Here is a 17,156-nt window from a genome sequence, read left to right on the forward strand (position 1 = left end):
TCTTGAACACTGTCAGGCTTGGGGCTGTGACACCTCCCTGGGGAGCCTGTTCCAGTGTCCAGCACCCTCTGGGTGAAGAACCTTTTCCTCATGTCCAACCTGAACCTTCCCTGGCACATCTTCTGACATTCCCTTGGGTTCTTCAGTGGCAGAGGGTGTTTTCAGAACTGTCCCCAAATGAAGGGTCAGAGGAGGATGGTGTGGGACCAATATCTTCTGCCACCACTGACAGCAATGACGAGTCTCTGAATCAGCCGGCTGGAAGCTGTTGCTACCAGCTCTGTCTGACAAGCTGCCTCTAATCAATGCTATAATCATTCCTAAGCCTACATTAATAGTGAGTTGATTAGAACACCAGTCCTCTATGACAATTTATTAGGATGAGCTCCAGTTGGGAGGGAATCGATGGGGACTGATGGAGGGCTGTCTGACCTTCCCTGGTGCTGTCCCAAAGGAAGTCTGGGGCATCGTTGTTAGCATCTTTGGAAAATGCCAAACCCTCCAAGAGCAGCTCTTTTTCACAGCTCTTTCTGCTCTGTTTCCATTGATCCAGACAACTCAAGAGACCAAGTGTGCTTGCGAGGCTTATGGTATCATTAATGTTTCAGTGCAGGTGCAATAAAAGCCCTGAGCTAGATCATTGCTGGTAGCTAAGGGAGTTGGGAGGATCTCCAGAGAGAGGGAGTTCTCTACAGGGTTATGATTTCATGACAGCAGCCAAAAAAAAGGCACAAGGCTCCAGCAGCTGCACAAGGGCCAAGGCACAGTGCAGGGGGTCTCACCATGGCCTGGGGCTTCCTGAAGAACCTGTTCCAATGTGATGTAGCTGAGTCCTGTCCTATCCCACCCCAACACTCACAGCCATCTCCACAGGACAGTGATTATTTAATGTATTGGAACATAGTTATCCAATGGGCCTACTGGGGTTTTTCCTCGCTTAGGTCATGATGCTTTGGGAGCAGGTAAGTAAAGAAGAAAAGGCATGGATAGTTGGTCATGTTACTGCAGCTGAATCGGTCAATACTTGTCAACTATCAACAACATTAAATATGGAATCATAGAATCAGAGAATGATTTGGGGTGGAAGGGACCTTCAAAGCTCCCCCAGTGCCACCCCTGCCATGAGCAGGGACATCTTCACCAGCTCAGGTTGCTCAGAGCCCCGTCCAGCCTGGCCTGGGATGTCTCCAGGGATGGTTCATCCACCACCTCTCTGGCCAACCTGGGCCAGGCTCTCACCACCCTCAGTGTAAACAATTTCTTCCTCATGTCTGTCCTGAATCTCCCCACTTTCAGTTTAAAACCTTCACCCCTTGTCCTATCATAACAGGCCCTGCTAAAACTCTGTCCCCATTTTTCTTACAGGCCCTTTTTAAGAACTGAAAGGCCACATTAAGGTCTCCCTGAAGCCTCCTCTGGCCTCACAGCCCACCGTGGCGATGAAATAAAACCCTGTTGCCTTCACCCTCAACAAAAACTAAGCTGTGGTGGGGTGGTTTCTTGCTGTGTGCCTCTATGACCTTGTTCTAAATAAAATGCAGATCCTCCTAGTTGTAGCAGCTGTGCATGACTGTGCCCATTTCTGTCCCAACTGGGTGGATTTTCCATCCAGAGCGAATCTAGCGGTGCCCACAGCCATGAAGGCGTACAGACTTTGGTAGTTACCCTTTGCTTGTGCCTTGTCCTGCTGGCAGTGCAGATGGCAGTGACACCAAAGCTGCACTCCCTCAGCCCCTCAGCTGCTCCAGGGTTTCTTTCACCCTAGACCCTCTTTTCCTTCTCCTAGCAGTTCACCTCCATGTGCTTGCTTGAATGGGTATGGTAGCTCTTGACAGGGAAGAACAGAGAACTGGTGAGGCTGGGGATCTCACTTTTCACACTGTTATTTAGCAGAGTAGGTGTACACGGAGTGTCCAGTCCCTGTTTATTACCCCCGGTAGATGAAGACAACACTTGCTTTTTAGGCAGTCAGATCACACCAGAATCAAATAAGAGGATCAAAGAAGGTGCCCTCTCTTGGTGGTACCCTACTGACACTAAAATGAACAAAATGTGGTCATAAAAATAACCACCCTGGTCACATTTAGGAATCATCTCTTCCAATGGCCTGTCTATAGCAGTAGATGGCAGCAGATGTCCAGGGTAGAATTATAAAAAAGAGGACAAGGATCTTTGACTCCATTTTCCAAGGCATAATGAAGTATAAACTATTCCAGTACATGTTAATCTGTCTGTTTTGGAGGAACCAGGTCCAAAATCTGTCCCCAATAGGCTGTAACAAGTCCATCCCCATCGTATTCTTCCTTGTCTTTGGTATTGTCTGTATTAGTTCCAGGATGAGAGTCAAACCCAGCAAAAAAGGGACCAACCTGGGTGCATGTGTCTTCTGTCTCACAGGTCATCCCAGACTGGAAGGAGCAGGAGTGGAACCCTGAGAAACCTGAGAGCTACGTGGGGATCTTCCACTTCCAGTTCTGGCGTTTCGGTCAGTGGCTGGACGTGGTGATAGATGACCGCCTGCCCACGCTCCACAACCAGCTCATCTACTGCCACTCCAACTCCAGGAATGAGTTCTGGTGTGCCTTGGTGGAGAAGGCTTATGCCAAGTAGGTACCAATGCAATTGCAGAAGAAACTGGGGCATGGGCATCCTGTTTTTCCTCTCTGTTCATTCATCAGTTGATTTGCACCAGTGGAAACAAGAGCTTTCATGGAGTGGAGTAGAACTTAACAGACAGAAACTATAAGAAAAAAATCCCTTCTCTAGCCTTAATTTACCCTCAGAGCAAAATATCTTCCAACTCCATGTTTGTTTAAGTAACATCTATCTTAGGGATTTCAAGTTCCCTTTACTTTGTCCTATTACAACAAGAGTGCACCAGGCTGCATGGGTCTTATTTTTTCACCCCAGTTTTCTGTCCTCACCCACTGAAAGTTTTATTACAAATCTCTGTTTTCCAGGCTGCCCTAAGAACTGTCCCAGACCCCTTAAAGTGTCAAGCCAGTGTTGTTGTGCCATCCCTGTCACCCTCTTTCAGATTGTCAGGTTGTTATGAGGCCCTGGATGGAGGTAACACAGCTGATGCCCTGGTAGACTTTACTGGTGGAGTCTCTGAACCTATCGACCTGACTGAAGGGGACTACATCGCTGATGAAGCCAAGCGAAACGTCCTCTTCGAGCGCGTGTTGAAGGTGCACAACCGGGGAGGCCTCATCAGCTGCTCCATCAAAGTAAGTGACATTGCCTGTATGGTCGTGGTGTCATGGGAACAGGCATTTTAGGATGCAGTTGGAGATTACTAAATTAGATCAGATGAATTATGGCCAAGGGCTCCCACTTCTTCCCATGAACGGTGAAGAAAGTCAAGACTGGATGCCGAATCTCTTTATTCCTCATAACTCTGTCCAAGAGCCCAGGTTCATCCCACCACCCTTTAAATGTTAAGAGAGGGTTCACTTCTAGAGAAAGGTCTTTTGGTGCCTGCATGTGGATGTCTCTACAAACACTGGGTGCCAGACATCCCAGGTAGGATGAGCTTCATTGGTTGACAGGTTGACTTCAGAGACCTCATGCAGCAGATGAAGACCAGGAAGGAACTAGCACCTAAAATGACATCTGATACATCTCCTAAGGCAACTGGGTCTCTCCCTGAGTATTAGTCCTCTCCTTTTCAGCTCAGAGCAACCTGGAGGGAAGCCTGAGATCTCTTTTTTCCCAGTCCCTGCAAAGACAGTCACATCGCCCTGGTACAAGTACAGTTTATGTCTCCTTGCCCAGGCCACGTCGGCAGCTGACATGGAGGCCCGTCTGGCCTGTGGGCTGGTGAAGGGCCATGCGTACGCGGTGACGGACGTGCGGAAGGTCCGCCTGGGTCACGGCCTGCTGTCCTTCTTCAAGTCGGAGAAGCTGGACATGATCCGCATGCGCAACCCATGGGGCGAGCGGGAGTGGAACGGCCCTTGGAGTGACACGTGAGTTAGGATGGGCAGCAGCAGCAGCTTTGGTGGGAAAAGATGGGTTGGAGTAAGCCTTGAGCATGAGGCAAATTGGCTACAACCACACTCGTAAGATAATATTGCATGGGCAGTTGTGAGATGCTGCTTCAACCCATGTCCTAAACCTACTGTTTCACTAGGGTGGATTCATTCCTTTCCTTGGGGTCCATGGAGGACAGCAGGAGGTTGGCTGAGCTTGGCAGACCTTCTTCTCATTAAGGCTCTGGCAGGTGTTACAGAGAAATCACCAGCATGTTCACACTAGTGAAGGATGGTTATAGCTCACCTTCCCACTCCCACTCTTGTTCCAGCAAAAATAACACCCAACAGAATCAACCTCTGCCACCACTGACTGTAGTGGTGTCTGTGGATGGGATGAAGAAGCAAAGGCTGGTGTAACCAGATAATTTTGCCAGAGTCCATTTAGTTATTTTCACTGATAGGGTGGGGATTGTACTGGCCAAACAAAATCTTACCAAGCTGGATTCAGCTTCCCTGGTAAAGAAGGAAGTTGAAGCTCCATGCTGCATTCTCCCCATGTTTGGAAGATGACTTAATCACTAGAGCATTGAGGGGACTGGTTGCATGGCTGGAACTTTATACAGGCCTTGTGCCCTAGACAGATCTTGTCGAGGTCAACTAGCCTCTTGATTTCTTGTGTGTCCCCTTGCCTTCACTATAATGGTCATGTACTCTTTCCACAGCTCTGAGGAGTGGCAGAAAGTGAGTAAAAGTGAGAGAGAGAAGATGGGGATGACGGTGGAAGACGATGGAGAGTTCTGGTGAGTCTCTCCTGAGATTGTCACCACAGGTCATGCCCACAGAGTCCTCCCACCCCATGAAGCATGTGAGTCATTTCCGTGCATACAGCTATCCAGAGCAAACAGCCTTCTAAGCCCTAGGATATTGAGTAAAGCCTTCTCCTTGAGCCCATGGCTATTAGCTTTGCGTGGCCATGACCCTAGGATTACAAGGGTCCAAACCATTTCACCAGGGTGCTGGGAACCTGTTACAAATGTGCTGAACTTAACAGCCCCAGCAGGTGTGTTTCAATACAGCGTATAATCAAATAATTGTAGAATAGTTTGAGTTGAAGGGACCTTCAATGCTCACCTAGTCCAACCCCCTGCCTTGAGCAGGAACATCTTCACCCAGATCAGGTTGCACAGAGCACCATCCCCATCTGTGGAGGAAGGGCCACTGCTCTGCTTCTCTTACTCCAAAATGCAGAGCTCTATTGTTTAAACTGAAAAAGAAATATTTCCTGCACACATAGAGAAAGGTATCTTAATCTCTTTTGTTATTCATCAGCTACCAGAAGCTACCCACAGGTAATCAAGAAAACCCCTGCAGCACATAGTGTTCAGGGGAATCATAGAATTAAAGAATGTCGCAAGCTGGAAGGGACCCACTAGGATCATCGAGTTTGACTCTTGTCCCTGCACAGGACAACCCCAAAATTCACACCATGTGTCTGAGGGTGTTGTCCAGTCTCTTCTTGAACAGTGTCAGGTTTGGGGCTGTGACACGTCCCTGGGGAGCCTGTTCCAGTGCTTCAGCACCCTCTGGGTGAAGAACCTTTTCCTAATGTCCAACCTGAACCTCCCCTGGCACATCTTCCTGCCATTCTATGAATGAAGCAGCATAACCCAGCTCTGTCCTTTCCTGACTTAGGATGACCTTTGAAGATTTCTGCAAATACTTCACAGACATCATCAAGTGTCGTCTCATCAACACATCCTACCTGAGCATCCACAAGACCTGGGAGGAGGCAGTGCTACGTGGGGCGTGGACCAGAAACAGTGACCCCTTGAAAAACCGCTGTGGAGGCTGTATCAACCACAAGGACACCTTTTTGCAGAACCCCCAAGTGAGTCATGGAGCAGAGAACATTCTGGAGCCTTTACATGCGCTTGCAAGTGTTTAAATTTCACACAGGGACCTAGAAGGACAAAATGGTTCCACCAACCGTATCCCTCTTATCAGGGAAACTGTGTCTAAGTGTAGATCACCTTGGCACAAGCCAACTGCCAACCGTGCTGCAGAGTAGCAGGGTTAACTGGTGCCAAACAGGGCTAGGAACCATTTCCAGCAATTTGGGTGTCTGAATGATCAAATTCCAGTTCCTTTGCCCAAACCTTGACACTGCTAAATTTACCAGGACAGATATAGTCTGTAGGGTCATTTCCTTCTATAATAGCTTGGCCTTGAGAAGAGGCTCTGCTCTGAAGTTCGTCTCCTGGAACAAGCTCTTCTGTCCTGTTCTGCTCTGAGCTGGGATTCTCAGTAACATTGAGACAAGTTCTTGTGAGTCTTTCACCTAACAAACAGGTGAAGGATGGTCAGTTCCATTGCAGGAGTTGTCATTAATGATGTGGGAGAGTTGAGCTCTGTATTAGCCTTCACCTTAGGTCTCTGAACATCAGTTCCTCCTTCTATGCCTCATAGGAGGACTTGTGGCAGACTGCAAGGGGTGAAAGTCTCTGGTATGAGACTACATCTGGACTCCCTGGGTTCCACTGAGCAATTCAAAGACTGGATTTGCCAGTCTTTTTCTAAGAAGAGCCAAAAAGGTCTCTGACTTGACAAGATGATGCCAGTTCCCAAGAGGAGTGTGTATGGGCTCTCACTACTGGTACTGAAACCAGGTTGTCCCTGCAGTGAGGCAGATGAGGAGAATCTGAGGTTAACTCCACTGTGTGTCCAATCCCACCCATACCCAGTGACCCTGTCTTAGTAGAAGTTGTCCCTTACCTTCCTCCTTTTGCTTCTAGTATGTGTTTGATGTGAAGAAGACAGAAGATGAAGTGCTGATCTCCATACAGCAGAAGCCAAAAAGGACCAGTCGCAAAGAAGGCAAAGGAGAGAACTTGGCCATAGGCTTTGATATCCATAAGGTACACCATGGATCCTGCATGTTGGCCTGAATCCCCCCATAAATTTGTTAGTGGTGGAGGGGTACATCAGTCCTGCATGAGCATTGGTATTGTTCATTTAATCACAGAATCATAGAATGTCATAAGTTGAACAGCACCCACAAGGATCATGGAGTCCAACTCCTGTCCCTGCACAGGACAACCCCACAGTTCACACCACGTGTCTGAGGACGTTGTCCAGTCTCTTCTTGAACACTGTCAGGCTTGGGGCTGTGACACCTCCCTGGGGAGCCTGTTCCAGTGTCCAGCACCCTCTGGGTGAAGAACCTTTTCCTAATGTCCAACCTGAACCTCCCATGGCACATCTTCCTGCCATTCCCTTGGGTTCTGTCATCAGTCACCTTCAGCACAATCTAACCCCATCTAGACATGATGAGAGATTTCAGAGATGAACAGTGACAGCATGGACCTTGCTGAAAGCCATGGTTGGTGTGTTGTCTCTGAACGCTGAAATCCAACAGACTGATTCCTGTGTGTTCCTTGCTGGGCTCTCCATGTCAAGCTGGGATACAGCAGATAATGAGTCCCTGAGCCAACGGAGTTGGGAGACCCATGTCCGTGCTTGTTTTCCATCCAGCCCAGTTGGGATCATTTTGCTGGTTCTCTTAGCACGAGCTCTCCTAGCACTGTGGGATCAGTCCTTGCCTCCCAAGGTGGATACCAACACGTTGTCCCTCAGTGCTGTCCTGCTGACCATCCTGCTGTGGTCCTTGTCCAGGTGGAGCTGAACCGGAACTACCGGATGCACACCCTGCAGCAGAAGGTGGCCAGCTCCATCTACATCAACTCCCGCAGCGTCTTCCTGAGGACGGACCTGAAGGAAGGCCGCTACGTCATCATCCCCACCACTTTTGACCCCGGTCATGTAGGAGAATTCCTTCTCAGGATTTTCACGGATGTGCCTTCAGATTGCCGGTAAGGAGAAAGAGCAGTGACGAGGAGGAGATGGTGGTTTGGAGAGGGGCCTGTGCTTTAGATATGTGGTTTTCCTGATCGAATTGGTCATAGCTTTGTCTGGAGCTCGTATTTTGCTATTTTTCAAGGGTGGTCAAGAGACAGGGCATTGTTACAGATCTTACCACAATGTCACGGAGACACTTTAGAAGTCAATTCAGACAGGCAACAAGCTCCAAACAGACTTTATTCTAACCAGAATTGCTAAACAGAAACCACCTACAAACGGGGTTTATCCAAGATTATTCAGCACTTCGATAACATTATACAACACAGGTTCGGATACCAGTTAGGAGCTCCATTACTACACAACCGACACAAATCTCAAGCGGATCAGATCCCAAAACTCTAGAGTGATGATTCAAAACATGTATCTTCCCACTCTGTGTCAAAGTGAAGACTCTCAAGGGTACACAGATCACTTACCAGGTTGGTAAGGTGCCTCAGTCCCTGACAGAGAACTTGGAGACAGAGATCTTGGCCATAGGCTTTGATATCCATAAGGCAGACCATGGATCCTGCATGTTGGCCTGAGTCCACCTCGTAAATTTGCTAGTGGTGGAGGGGTACATCAGTCCTGCATGAGCATTGGTATTGTTCATGTAATCACAGAATCATAGAATGTCCTAAGTTGAACAGCACCTACAAGGATCATCAAGTTCCTTAGATGGCCAGTCTAAGGAGGAGAGTCTTCACCTGCATACCTGCTGCTTCAAGGAACACCAACTCTATGAGGATCTCCAGAGGGCTGCATTTATACCCTAGTTGAATCTGAGCTTATGGTGGTTGTCCAGAAACTTCTCTCAACCAAGGTGTCTCATTGGTCAAAGGCCCTGTCTATTGACCAAGGGGTGTATGCATGACCATAATGGCCCATGAGCTCAGAAGTTTCTGTTGCTTTTGGGCGGCGGGGTGGGGGAAAGCATCTGCCACACACATACATATAGAGAAACTGCCACTCTGCTTCTAGGCATGACATGGAAGAGCATCCCAAACCCAGGTTAAGGATATCAGCCTGGGGAACAGAGTCTGACAGTGCACAGTCCTTCCATCCGGCCAGAGCAATCTCTCTGGCCTGCTCATGGGGTAAAGTTGGGCATCTCTCAAAGCCCATGTGTTTTTCCCTGCAGAGAGCTGACGCTGGATGAGCCACCGCACACCTGCTGGAGTGGGATGTGTGGTTACCCACAAGTGGTGTCCCAGATCCACGTCCTCGCCGCAGCTGGGCTCAAGAATCAGGACTCCCAAGGAGGTACTGGGCTTTCCCTGCCTGTTGTCTACTCCTGAAGGAGTTGGAAGGTGGATATTTCAGTGGGAAAAGGGGGAGCTGGTTTCATGAGGTGAGAGGTTGCTGGGATTTGTTATGTCCTCAGATATTTTTTTTAGTGAACATGCCTGATTCAGACACCAGAGGAGGAAAAAGTCCATGGAGAATCAAACTCACTTCTTGCTGCAGACATGATCTGGGAGATATTAAATTTAGACTGTTGTCTAAGATCCTTGGGAGATCCTCCCAAAACTTCCTCAAAGCCCTTAGCAGTGGTCCTATAACAATCCAGACTTTCATCCTGAGTATGAGCAACTGTAAAAGTCAGGAATTGTGTTAAAGGCTTTTAAGTAGTGAGGTGCGGAAATGACCTTACAACCCTTGAGGTTGTAAATAAGGTATGTATTTTATGATGTTGGAATCACTTCACCCAAGATGTGTGTATTTTACAGTAGTTGTGAGCTTGGTTAAATACAGTAAAGTGTTACATATTCATGAAAGTTTTAGGAACGCCTATACATATTCATAACCTGTCCCTGAGAAGATGGTTCTTATTACAATGAGTTCTGGGAGACTGTTTCCATAGTCTTCACCTCCAGCTCCTCCTGGTTGCAGCTGCTCAGTGATCGTGAACCCAGGTCCTCTTTCTCTGTACACGGTCACCTTTGGTCCAGTGTGATGAGCTGGTTGGGTCTCAGACTGCTGAGTTGGTTAGAACTGGCATATCTCCTGTCCTGTGCCCAAGTTTCTGTTATCCAGTTCACCCAAGGATGCACCAAGGATGCACCCAAGGATTATTATCTTTGCAAGGCGTCAGTGAAGTCCTGTTTCTCGTACATTAAGTTACACAAAACTAAGCAAGGCTAGACAATAGTGATGTAGGTTAAAGGGTTAGCTCTCTAAGTGTCTTTAAGTGTTAGTTAGTTAATTATTATTGAAGTGTTAATTATTAAGTGTTAATTAGTTAATTGTCAATTCCCTGTATCAGTAGGAAGGACAGAGAAACAATGGAACAGGCTGATGTGTTAGGGTAGTCTTCCTCACCAGAGGCTGGATGATTGTCTATCAGTAGAGGGTAGGTCAAACTTAGCTCATTTTGGGGTGATGTGGATCAAGGACCTCTCCCTCTGTTTCCTGTAAGTCCTGCTCCATGCTTGGCTCCTAGGAGCCCTCTGAGATGACCTCAGTTACCACCAACAGAGTGCAACGTGTGTCTCCTTTCTTGGTCCTTTGAAGGTTCATCTTCATGGTCCTACCATACTCTGATGCAATTTTGGTGCCCAACACTTCTCTTGCATGAAAGACAGCAGCAGCACCACACCTCACCATGTCCTGCAACCTTGCAGAAATTTCGGGAAAGAACCCAATGTTCAGTCCTCCTGGGACATCTGGACCAAGAAACCCAAGGGTCATGATGGCTTGTAGTGGGAGATAGTTGAAGTAAGGATCAGAGAGAAGTGAATGCCTTTCCAGCACAGGAGCAGACCAGGTCCTAGCCTTTCTCCCCCATTTCCTGAGCCAGAGATGCGTGTTGAATGTGGCAAGGTTTAGTCAGGCACTTACAAGCCAAACTTAAAGTATAAAAATCAAAAACTTAGAATTTGAAAATCTAAATTAAAAGCTTATATAAAATATTTGTATTCTTTTTTCACGTAAGCATTGTTTTCAAAGCTGCATATCACTAGAGTCCTGAAAGTAATGAGCAGGATCCTTCTTTAGGATAAGGTCTAGCCCAATTTACTTATTTATCACATGCCACTAAGACAGTTTTCTATCTTGTCTGGTGTTTAGGGAGGGAATTCTACCCTAGGTAGGCTGTTTTTTCTTGGATTACCTACAACAGCTCAGTGTATCTGCAGGGAAATCTGTAGCCAAAAGTCTCTAAACTGTTCAGAGAAAGATTTATCTTTCCTTCAGACATACATGTGGATTCTGGAGCCATAAAACATTTCTTCAACAAAAAGCCACTGGGAATGGCTTTTGCCAGCTGTTTTCCAGCTGTTCAGCTCCCACCATCAACAGCTCGTATATTTGGTGCTTTCCAGTGCAGTGGCATCTCTTATATCTCCCACTCCAGGCCTTTCACACTACTTTGGAAATAGTGATTTACAAACAGGAATTTGGCTCTGGCTGACGGAATATGAGGATTTAATAGGACAAAAAGACAAGGGTTTGTTGTTGGAAAAACAGCTGTGAAATCCAGCAGCTGTATCCCACCAGGGGAACCAGGTTCTTCTAAACACAAAGCTAGCAAGGAGGTGGTCTGGCAATCAAAGACGTGGTTCCAAAATCCCTGGCCCTCAGAGGGGGTGGTTTGTTCCTTCTCATTTCCACATTTCCCTTGGACAAGAAAACTCATCCACCTGATCTGTTGTTTCCATCATAGCCACTAAAGCCAAAAAAATGCGTTCTGGCAGTTAAATTTCCATTGAAATAGCTCATTCTCTACTGAAATTCCCAAAATGAACACTTGGTTTGTAAAGGGAAAATGTTCACTAATAAGGGAGTCTTTCCCTCTTCTGGAAGCTCAGGTACCATCCAGTTGTGAGTTGGTAATCTGTGAATTTAGTGACCTTACTCTCCTTTTTTGTGTCCTGCTTGTTCCCCATGACTGTCTTGATCCAACTGGGATATTACAATTACTTTCCTTTCCCACTTTCTCCTACACTTCCCACTCCTTACTCCTGGTTGCCCCTCAGTGCTCAATATTTCTCTTCTCCACGTCTCTTGCTCCCACCCATGATCCTTTTTGACATTTTGATCTTCTCCCTGAACTGTTTACCCACAGCAAATACTCTTAAGAACCATCTTCACTTCTTTAAAAGCCTTTTATTTCCATCCCAAGGCTCCCCATTCTGTTACTGCTTCCTCACCAAACCTCCCCAGTGACCAAATGGTCTCATTTTTGGATCTCAACAACAAGCACATCTTGGCACTTAATTTTAGCTTAGCATTGTGCCATCTCTTATCACTCTGATCACCCAGCATTTTTCTTACCCCACCATTAGTCTTTCTACTGACACCCCTGCAGTATTTGAGTCTCACTCAGTCTAGGAGGAATTTGAGGTGTGATGATGATTTGTGCACAGGGGTGAAAAGCACAGTCCCTGCTAGTTATCACTGTAGAGCAAAACCAAGATTCTCCTGGTTGGGAAGTATATGAGCTTTATTTCACCTTGCTTTCAGTGGAGCAAATCCTGAAAGGGAGAGGTGAGCAGGTCCATGTCCTCCATGACAGATCTGTCTCAAAGGCCAGGAGGTCCAATGAGGGTGGTAAAGTACTGGAACAGGTTGACCAGAGAGGTGGTAGATGCTCCACCCTGGAAATATTCAAGACCAGGCTGGACAGGGCTCTGAGCAACCTGATCTGGGTGAAGATGTCCCTGCTCATGGCAGGAGTTGGACTAGATGAGCTTTGAAGGTCCCTTCCAACCCAAACTGTTCCATGATTTAGAGTGATGAAGGAGAATCTATATAGAATGTATGGTTGAGGAAGAGGTGGCCATTTAGTGTCAGTCCATCACCACCTGTTGCTCAGGGACAATGTCACCTCAGAAGTAAGCCTGAGCCCATCAGCCAAGCTTCATGGGCATCACCGGGGTGTGATGAACTCTTGGGCAGATATCCATTTCCACTGGTGGGGTATGGAGGAAAAGTGCTTCATGACACCCCTGGAAAAGGGCTCTGAGGACTTAAAGGAGCTACAACAAAGCAAATCTTCCCTTTTCTCTCCACAGGAGCTGACCCTTATGTGATCATAAAGTGTGAAGGGCAAAAGGTCCGATCTCCAGTGAAGAAGAACACAGTGTCTCCAGAATTTGACATAAAAGGACTCTTCTACCGCAAGAAGCCAGGACAACCCATCATTGTTCAGGTACCCAGTAGGCAAGCAGTGAGCTGAGGGATGGAGACCCTCTCTTACTTGGACCCCGCCACCTGCTCTCTCCTCACACTGTCCAAAGCGGGTCTGTTCCCCAAGGCTGAGCATCATCAATTCGCATAACTCAACCACTCACCACCATGGCTGAGCTGTTAAAACTGGTGAATACATGTCCCTTACTCCTCACAGTTAAAGAGTGAACCCTCCCAACACCTCGACAACCTCTGCTCCAGCTCTGGAAGTGTTCAAGGCCAGGCTGGATGGGCCTTTGAGCATCCTGGTCTAATGGAAGGTCTCCCTGCCCATGGTTGGAAGTAGATGGTCTTTAAGGTCCCTTCCAACCCAAACCATTCTATGACAATGACTAAACCCCTTCTCCTCCCCAGTGCATGAAGGTTGGCTGCATCCCTCAAAGAGCTGCTATCGTGTCTGTTTTTCTTCCCCAGATCTGGAACCACAACTTAATAAGCGACGAGTTCTTGGGCCAAGTGGTGTTGAAGGGGGATCCCAGCGACCGGCAGTCAGTGCACACCCTGCACCTCCAGGACAAGGGCAACAGGAGATCAAACGATCTCCCTGGAACCATCGCTCTGAGGCTGCTCAGCAGTAACACCCTCACCAATGTCTAAGTACTCAAGAACTCTTCCTCTGGTGCCACATATGTGTATATACACATGCACACATACATACATATACATACATACACACACAGCGCCTACCTATCATCCGCAAAGCGTATAGGAACCATGTATGCATTCCACTCAAAGGAGCCAATCTTGTGTGTTCGATGTTAAAAAAATATGGTGCCTTTTTGGGGAACCGCAACGATCCTTCCACTGGCGTCCTCTGCAGCCCCCATCACAACCGTGTGCCCCGTGGGATCGCTGTGGGCACGCCGTGTGTCCTGACAGCCAGAGCACGACGCCCTGATGCTGTTTGTTTACATGGGGGCTGACACGCACGTGCCACCAACGCATGTGTGGCCACCACGGTCCCACCAGCCGCTTCAATGCATCTTCGATGTGTCTGCTTGGATTTTAGAGTAGCGTGCGTGGAGTGGTCTCCCGCAAAATTGCCGTTTAATCGCTTCGCTGTGGAGGCACCTCGGCAAAGGAGAAGTGGGAAAATAGATTGAGTCCTTTTGAATGTTTTCTGAGGATGGATCTGCATACTGCAACTGGAAGGAGAATGCACCAAGGCAGTCCCTAATCCCAAATCCACGGGGGCAATGAGGCTAATAACTCCATCATTTCAGGGACAAGCTGTCTTCTACTGAGTCTTGTTCAACCTCATGCAACTCTGAAGGATACAGAGATGCCAACAACTGTGGCGGGACAACTGTTCTCTGGGGTCAAGTTCGTGAATCGGTCTGGACTCAGCTCCTGCGTGTGCCTCTCGAACTGCCGTGGTGCCTGCTGTCCCCATGTCTTCATGCAGTCCCCATCCCAAGAGCTCACCCCTGTAGCTGGGGTGGGTTTTCTGCTGGGGCTGTTCAGTGTGTAGATCAGAGGAGATCAGTTCCTCTGAAGGCCAAAGCATCAGGTCCAAGGGATGGGGAGCTTTGCTCAACTGCTCCATCTTTACTGCTGCATACAGTGCGCCATTTCTCAGTGCCTCGCTTTCCCAAATTCTATAAAAAAATACTAGGATTTTAGCTTGTGCTAGAGGTGAAAAGATGAGCACAGCTCCCAGTGCAGCCTGAAAATGCTGGGAATATTTAATTCATACCAATGTCCATCTCTCAGTGTTAATTTTCAGTCTCCTGGCCTGGAGGATGAATTGCACAGTGCTGGAGCCAGACTCACAAGCACAACCCAAACGCATCCTCAGGGCCATATCTAGAGCCATGATCTGCTCCTGTTTGCCACCAAGACAGGGTTTATCTCCCTCACTCCACTGGATAGCAGAATCCAGCTTCTTACAAACCATCCCAGATAAACCAAACAACAAACCCTTGTCTGGCCTCTCAGCAGCGTATCAGGGCAGGTTTTAAAGCATTTTTTATTCTGCTGTTGTTTAGGTTGGGGTTTTTTGGTTTGTTGTTTTGCTGTGGTTTGTTTGTTTGTTTTTAAATTCATGTGCCTTTAAAAATTGTGCAAGTGAAGGGATTTTTCTGTCAGGTTTTTTAAGCAAATCTTTTGCAGTTGCCTGCATGCGAGTGGAAATGAATACATGTGATGTCATCTTGGTAAATTTTGACCTGAGCAAAGTCCTCTGCCTTCAAGGACAAGTGAAAGGGAAAACCTTATTTTGCCATAGCAAGTAGGGTTTCTGCTTGCCCTACTAAATGCTCACGTTTGTGCTGCAATTCTCTATTCTTTTTTAAAGTGTCTAAAGATCTGCTCAATCTATAATGTGGTAAGATGTTCATCAAAGTCACTTGAGCTGCCAGCTCAATTCCTGGTGCATCCAGAAGCGTACGGTACAACTTCATCAATTTTGCAGGCTGTTGTTCCCCTTTCATCACAGAATCACAGAATCCCAGAATGTCAGGGGTTGGAAGGGACCTGGAAAGCTCATCCAGTGCAATCCCCCCATGGAGCAGGAACACCCAGCTGAGGTTCCACAGGAAGGTGTCCAGGCGGGTTTGAATGTCTGCAGAGAAGGAGACTCCACAACCTCCCTGGGCAGCCTGGGCCAGGCTCTGACACCCTCACCAGGAAGAAGTTTCTTCTCAAATTTAAGTGGAACGTTTTGTGTTCCAGTTTGTACCCATTACCCCTTGTCCTATCATTGGTTGTCACCGAGAAGAGCCTGGCTCCATCCTCCTGACAGTCACCCTTTCTATATCTGTAAACACTAATGAGGTCACCCCTCAGTCTCCTCTTCTCCAGCTCCAGAGCCCCAGCTCCCTCAGCCTTTCCTCACACGGGAGATGCCCCACTCCCTTCAGCATCTTTGTTGCCCTGCGCTGGACTCTCTGCAGCAGTTCCCTGTCCTTCTGGAACTGAGGGGCCACAACTGGACACAATATTCCAGGTGTGGTCTCCCCAGGGCAGAGCAGAGGGGCAGGAGAACCTCTCTGACCTACTGACCACCCCCCTTCTAACCCACCCCAGGTACCATTGGCCTTCCTGGCCACAAGGGCCCAGTGCTGGCTCTTGCTCACCCTGCTGTCCCCAGGACCCCCAGGTCCCTTTCCCCTACACTGCTCTTTAATAGGTCATTCCCCAACTTATACTCATTTTCAGAGTTTACCTTATTGGGGTTTTGATCAAATTGCTTATTTTCTTAGGTCTTGTTTTCCAGGGCTTAGAGTTGAGCAGTATCCCACAGGATGCTCTTTCCTGGTCCCAATTATTCCTGGCTTGCACTGAGCACCCTCCAGCTCCTGGTGCCATCGCTGGGACCTCGCTTAGTTCAACATCTTGCAGAACTGGCTCAAACTGGCTCCTAGTTTGGCAAAGCGACATTTTGACCCCAAGATCAAAGCAAATCATTGAATTTGGGCAGATGGATTCAGAGATTATTTTATTCTGGTTTTGCTCATGGGACTCATCACTGAAAATAAGAGGGAGCAGCATTGTGGGACCAGAAGGTGTGATATATGTCTTAGGAGAAGATCTCACAGGGTTGTGTTCGGAGTGATATGTGAGAGGGACTATAAAGCCCAATGATACCTCACCTGGCAGAGAAAATAACTCTTTAGTAAGGGAGAACTTCACAGGAACATCACAGGAGCTTTGAACCATGCTTGTCAGATGGGGGTAGCCAGCCTGCCTGCATTAGCCTTGTTTTCTGGGGAAATCAGACTACCTAGAGATCCAGCAAACAAGCACCGTTTGGCCAGGATTCCTTCCTACCTACCTACCTACTTACCTTCCTTCCTACTCGAGAGAATCAAGCCATAATGAGAAGAAAAGCAGCTTTTTAATAGCTTCTTAAAAAAAATCAAAAATCATCATACTCTATCAGGACCAAAATGTCTTAATATTGGTAATATTTGTCTTAAAAAAAAATACTTTGGAAAAATTAAAGCAGAAGCATTCTTGCCTCTACATTTCAAATGGAACAACAAAAATTACCTTTGTTCCTTGTTTTGTTTTATTTTCTTTGTAGAACAGGTGGGGGAGGGCAGTTACTGAGATGCCATTTCTAATGTTGATGCCTTTTGTCTTTGAATG

The 17,156-nt window shown here is 47.5% G+C and overlaps 1 protein-coding gene across 1 annotated transcript in view; it reads left to right on the forward strand.

Moving 5' to 3' along the window:
* Positions 1 to 15,512, forward strand: part of CAPN5 (calpain 5) — a 64,199-nt gene extending 48,687 nt beyond the window's left edge. Inside the window, 10 exon segments of the mRNA XM_071803626.1 lie at positions 2,398 to 2,606; positions 3,038 to 3,230; positions 3,778 to 3,971; positions 4,700 to 4,777; positions 5,670 to 5,865; positions 6,770 to 6,892; positions 7,650 to 7,846; positions 9,016 to 9,137; positions 12,890 to 13,026; positions 13,479 to 15,512. Coding sequence (XP_071659727.1) covers positions 2,398 to 2,606; positions 3,038 to 3,230; positions 3,778 to 3,971; positions 4,700 to 4,777; positions 5,670 to 5,865; positions 6,770 to 6,892; positions 7,650 to 7,846; positions 9,016 to 9,137; positions 12,890 to 13,026; positions 13,479 to 13,661 — 1,632 coding nt within the window. The 3' untranslated portion in view covers positions 13,662 to 15,512.
* The last annotated feature ends 1,644 nt before the right edge of the window (positions 15,513 to 17,156 follow it).

The sequence above is a fragment of the Patagioenas fasciata genome, chromosome 1 (assembly GCF_037038585.1).
Source record: "Patagioenas fasciata isolate bPatFas1 chromosome 1, bPatFas1.hap1, whole genome shotgun sequence".
NCBI classification, from domain to species: Eukaryota; Metazoa; Chordata; class Aves; order Columbiformes; family Columbidae; genus Patagioenas; species Patagioenas fasciata.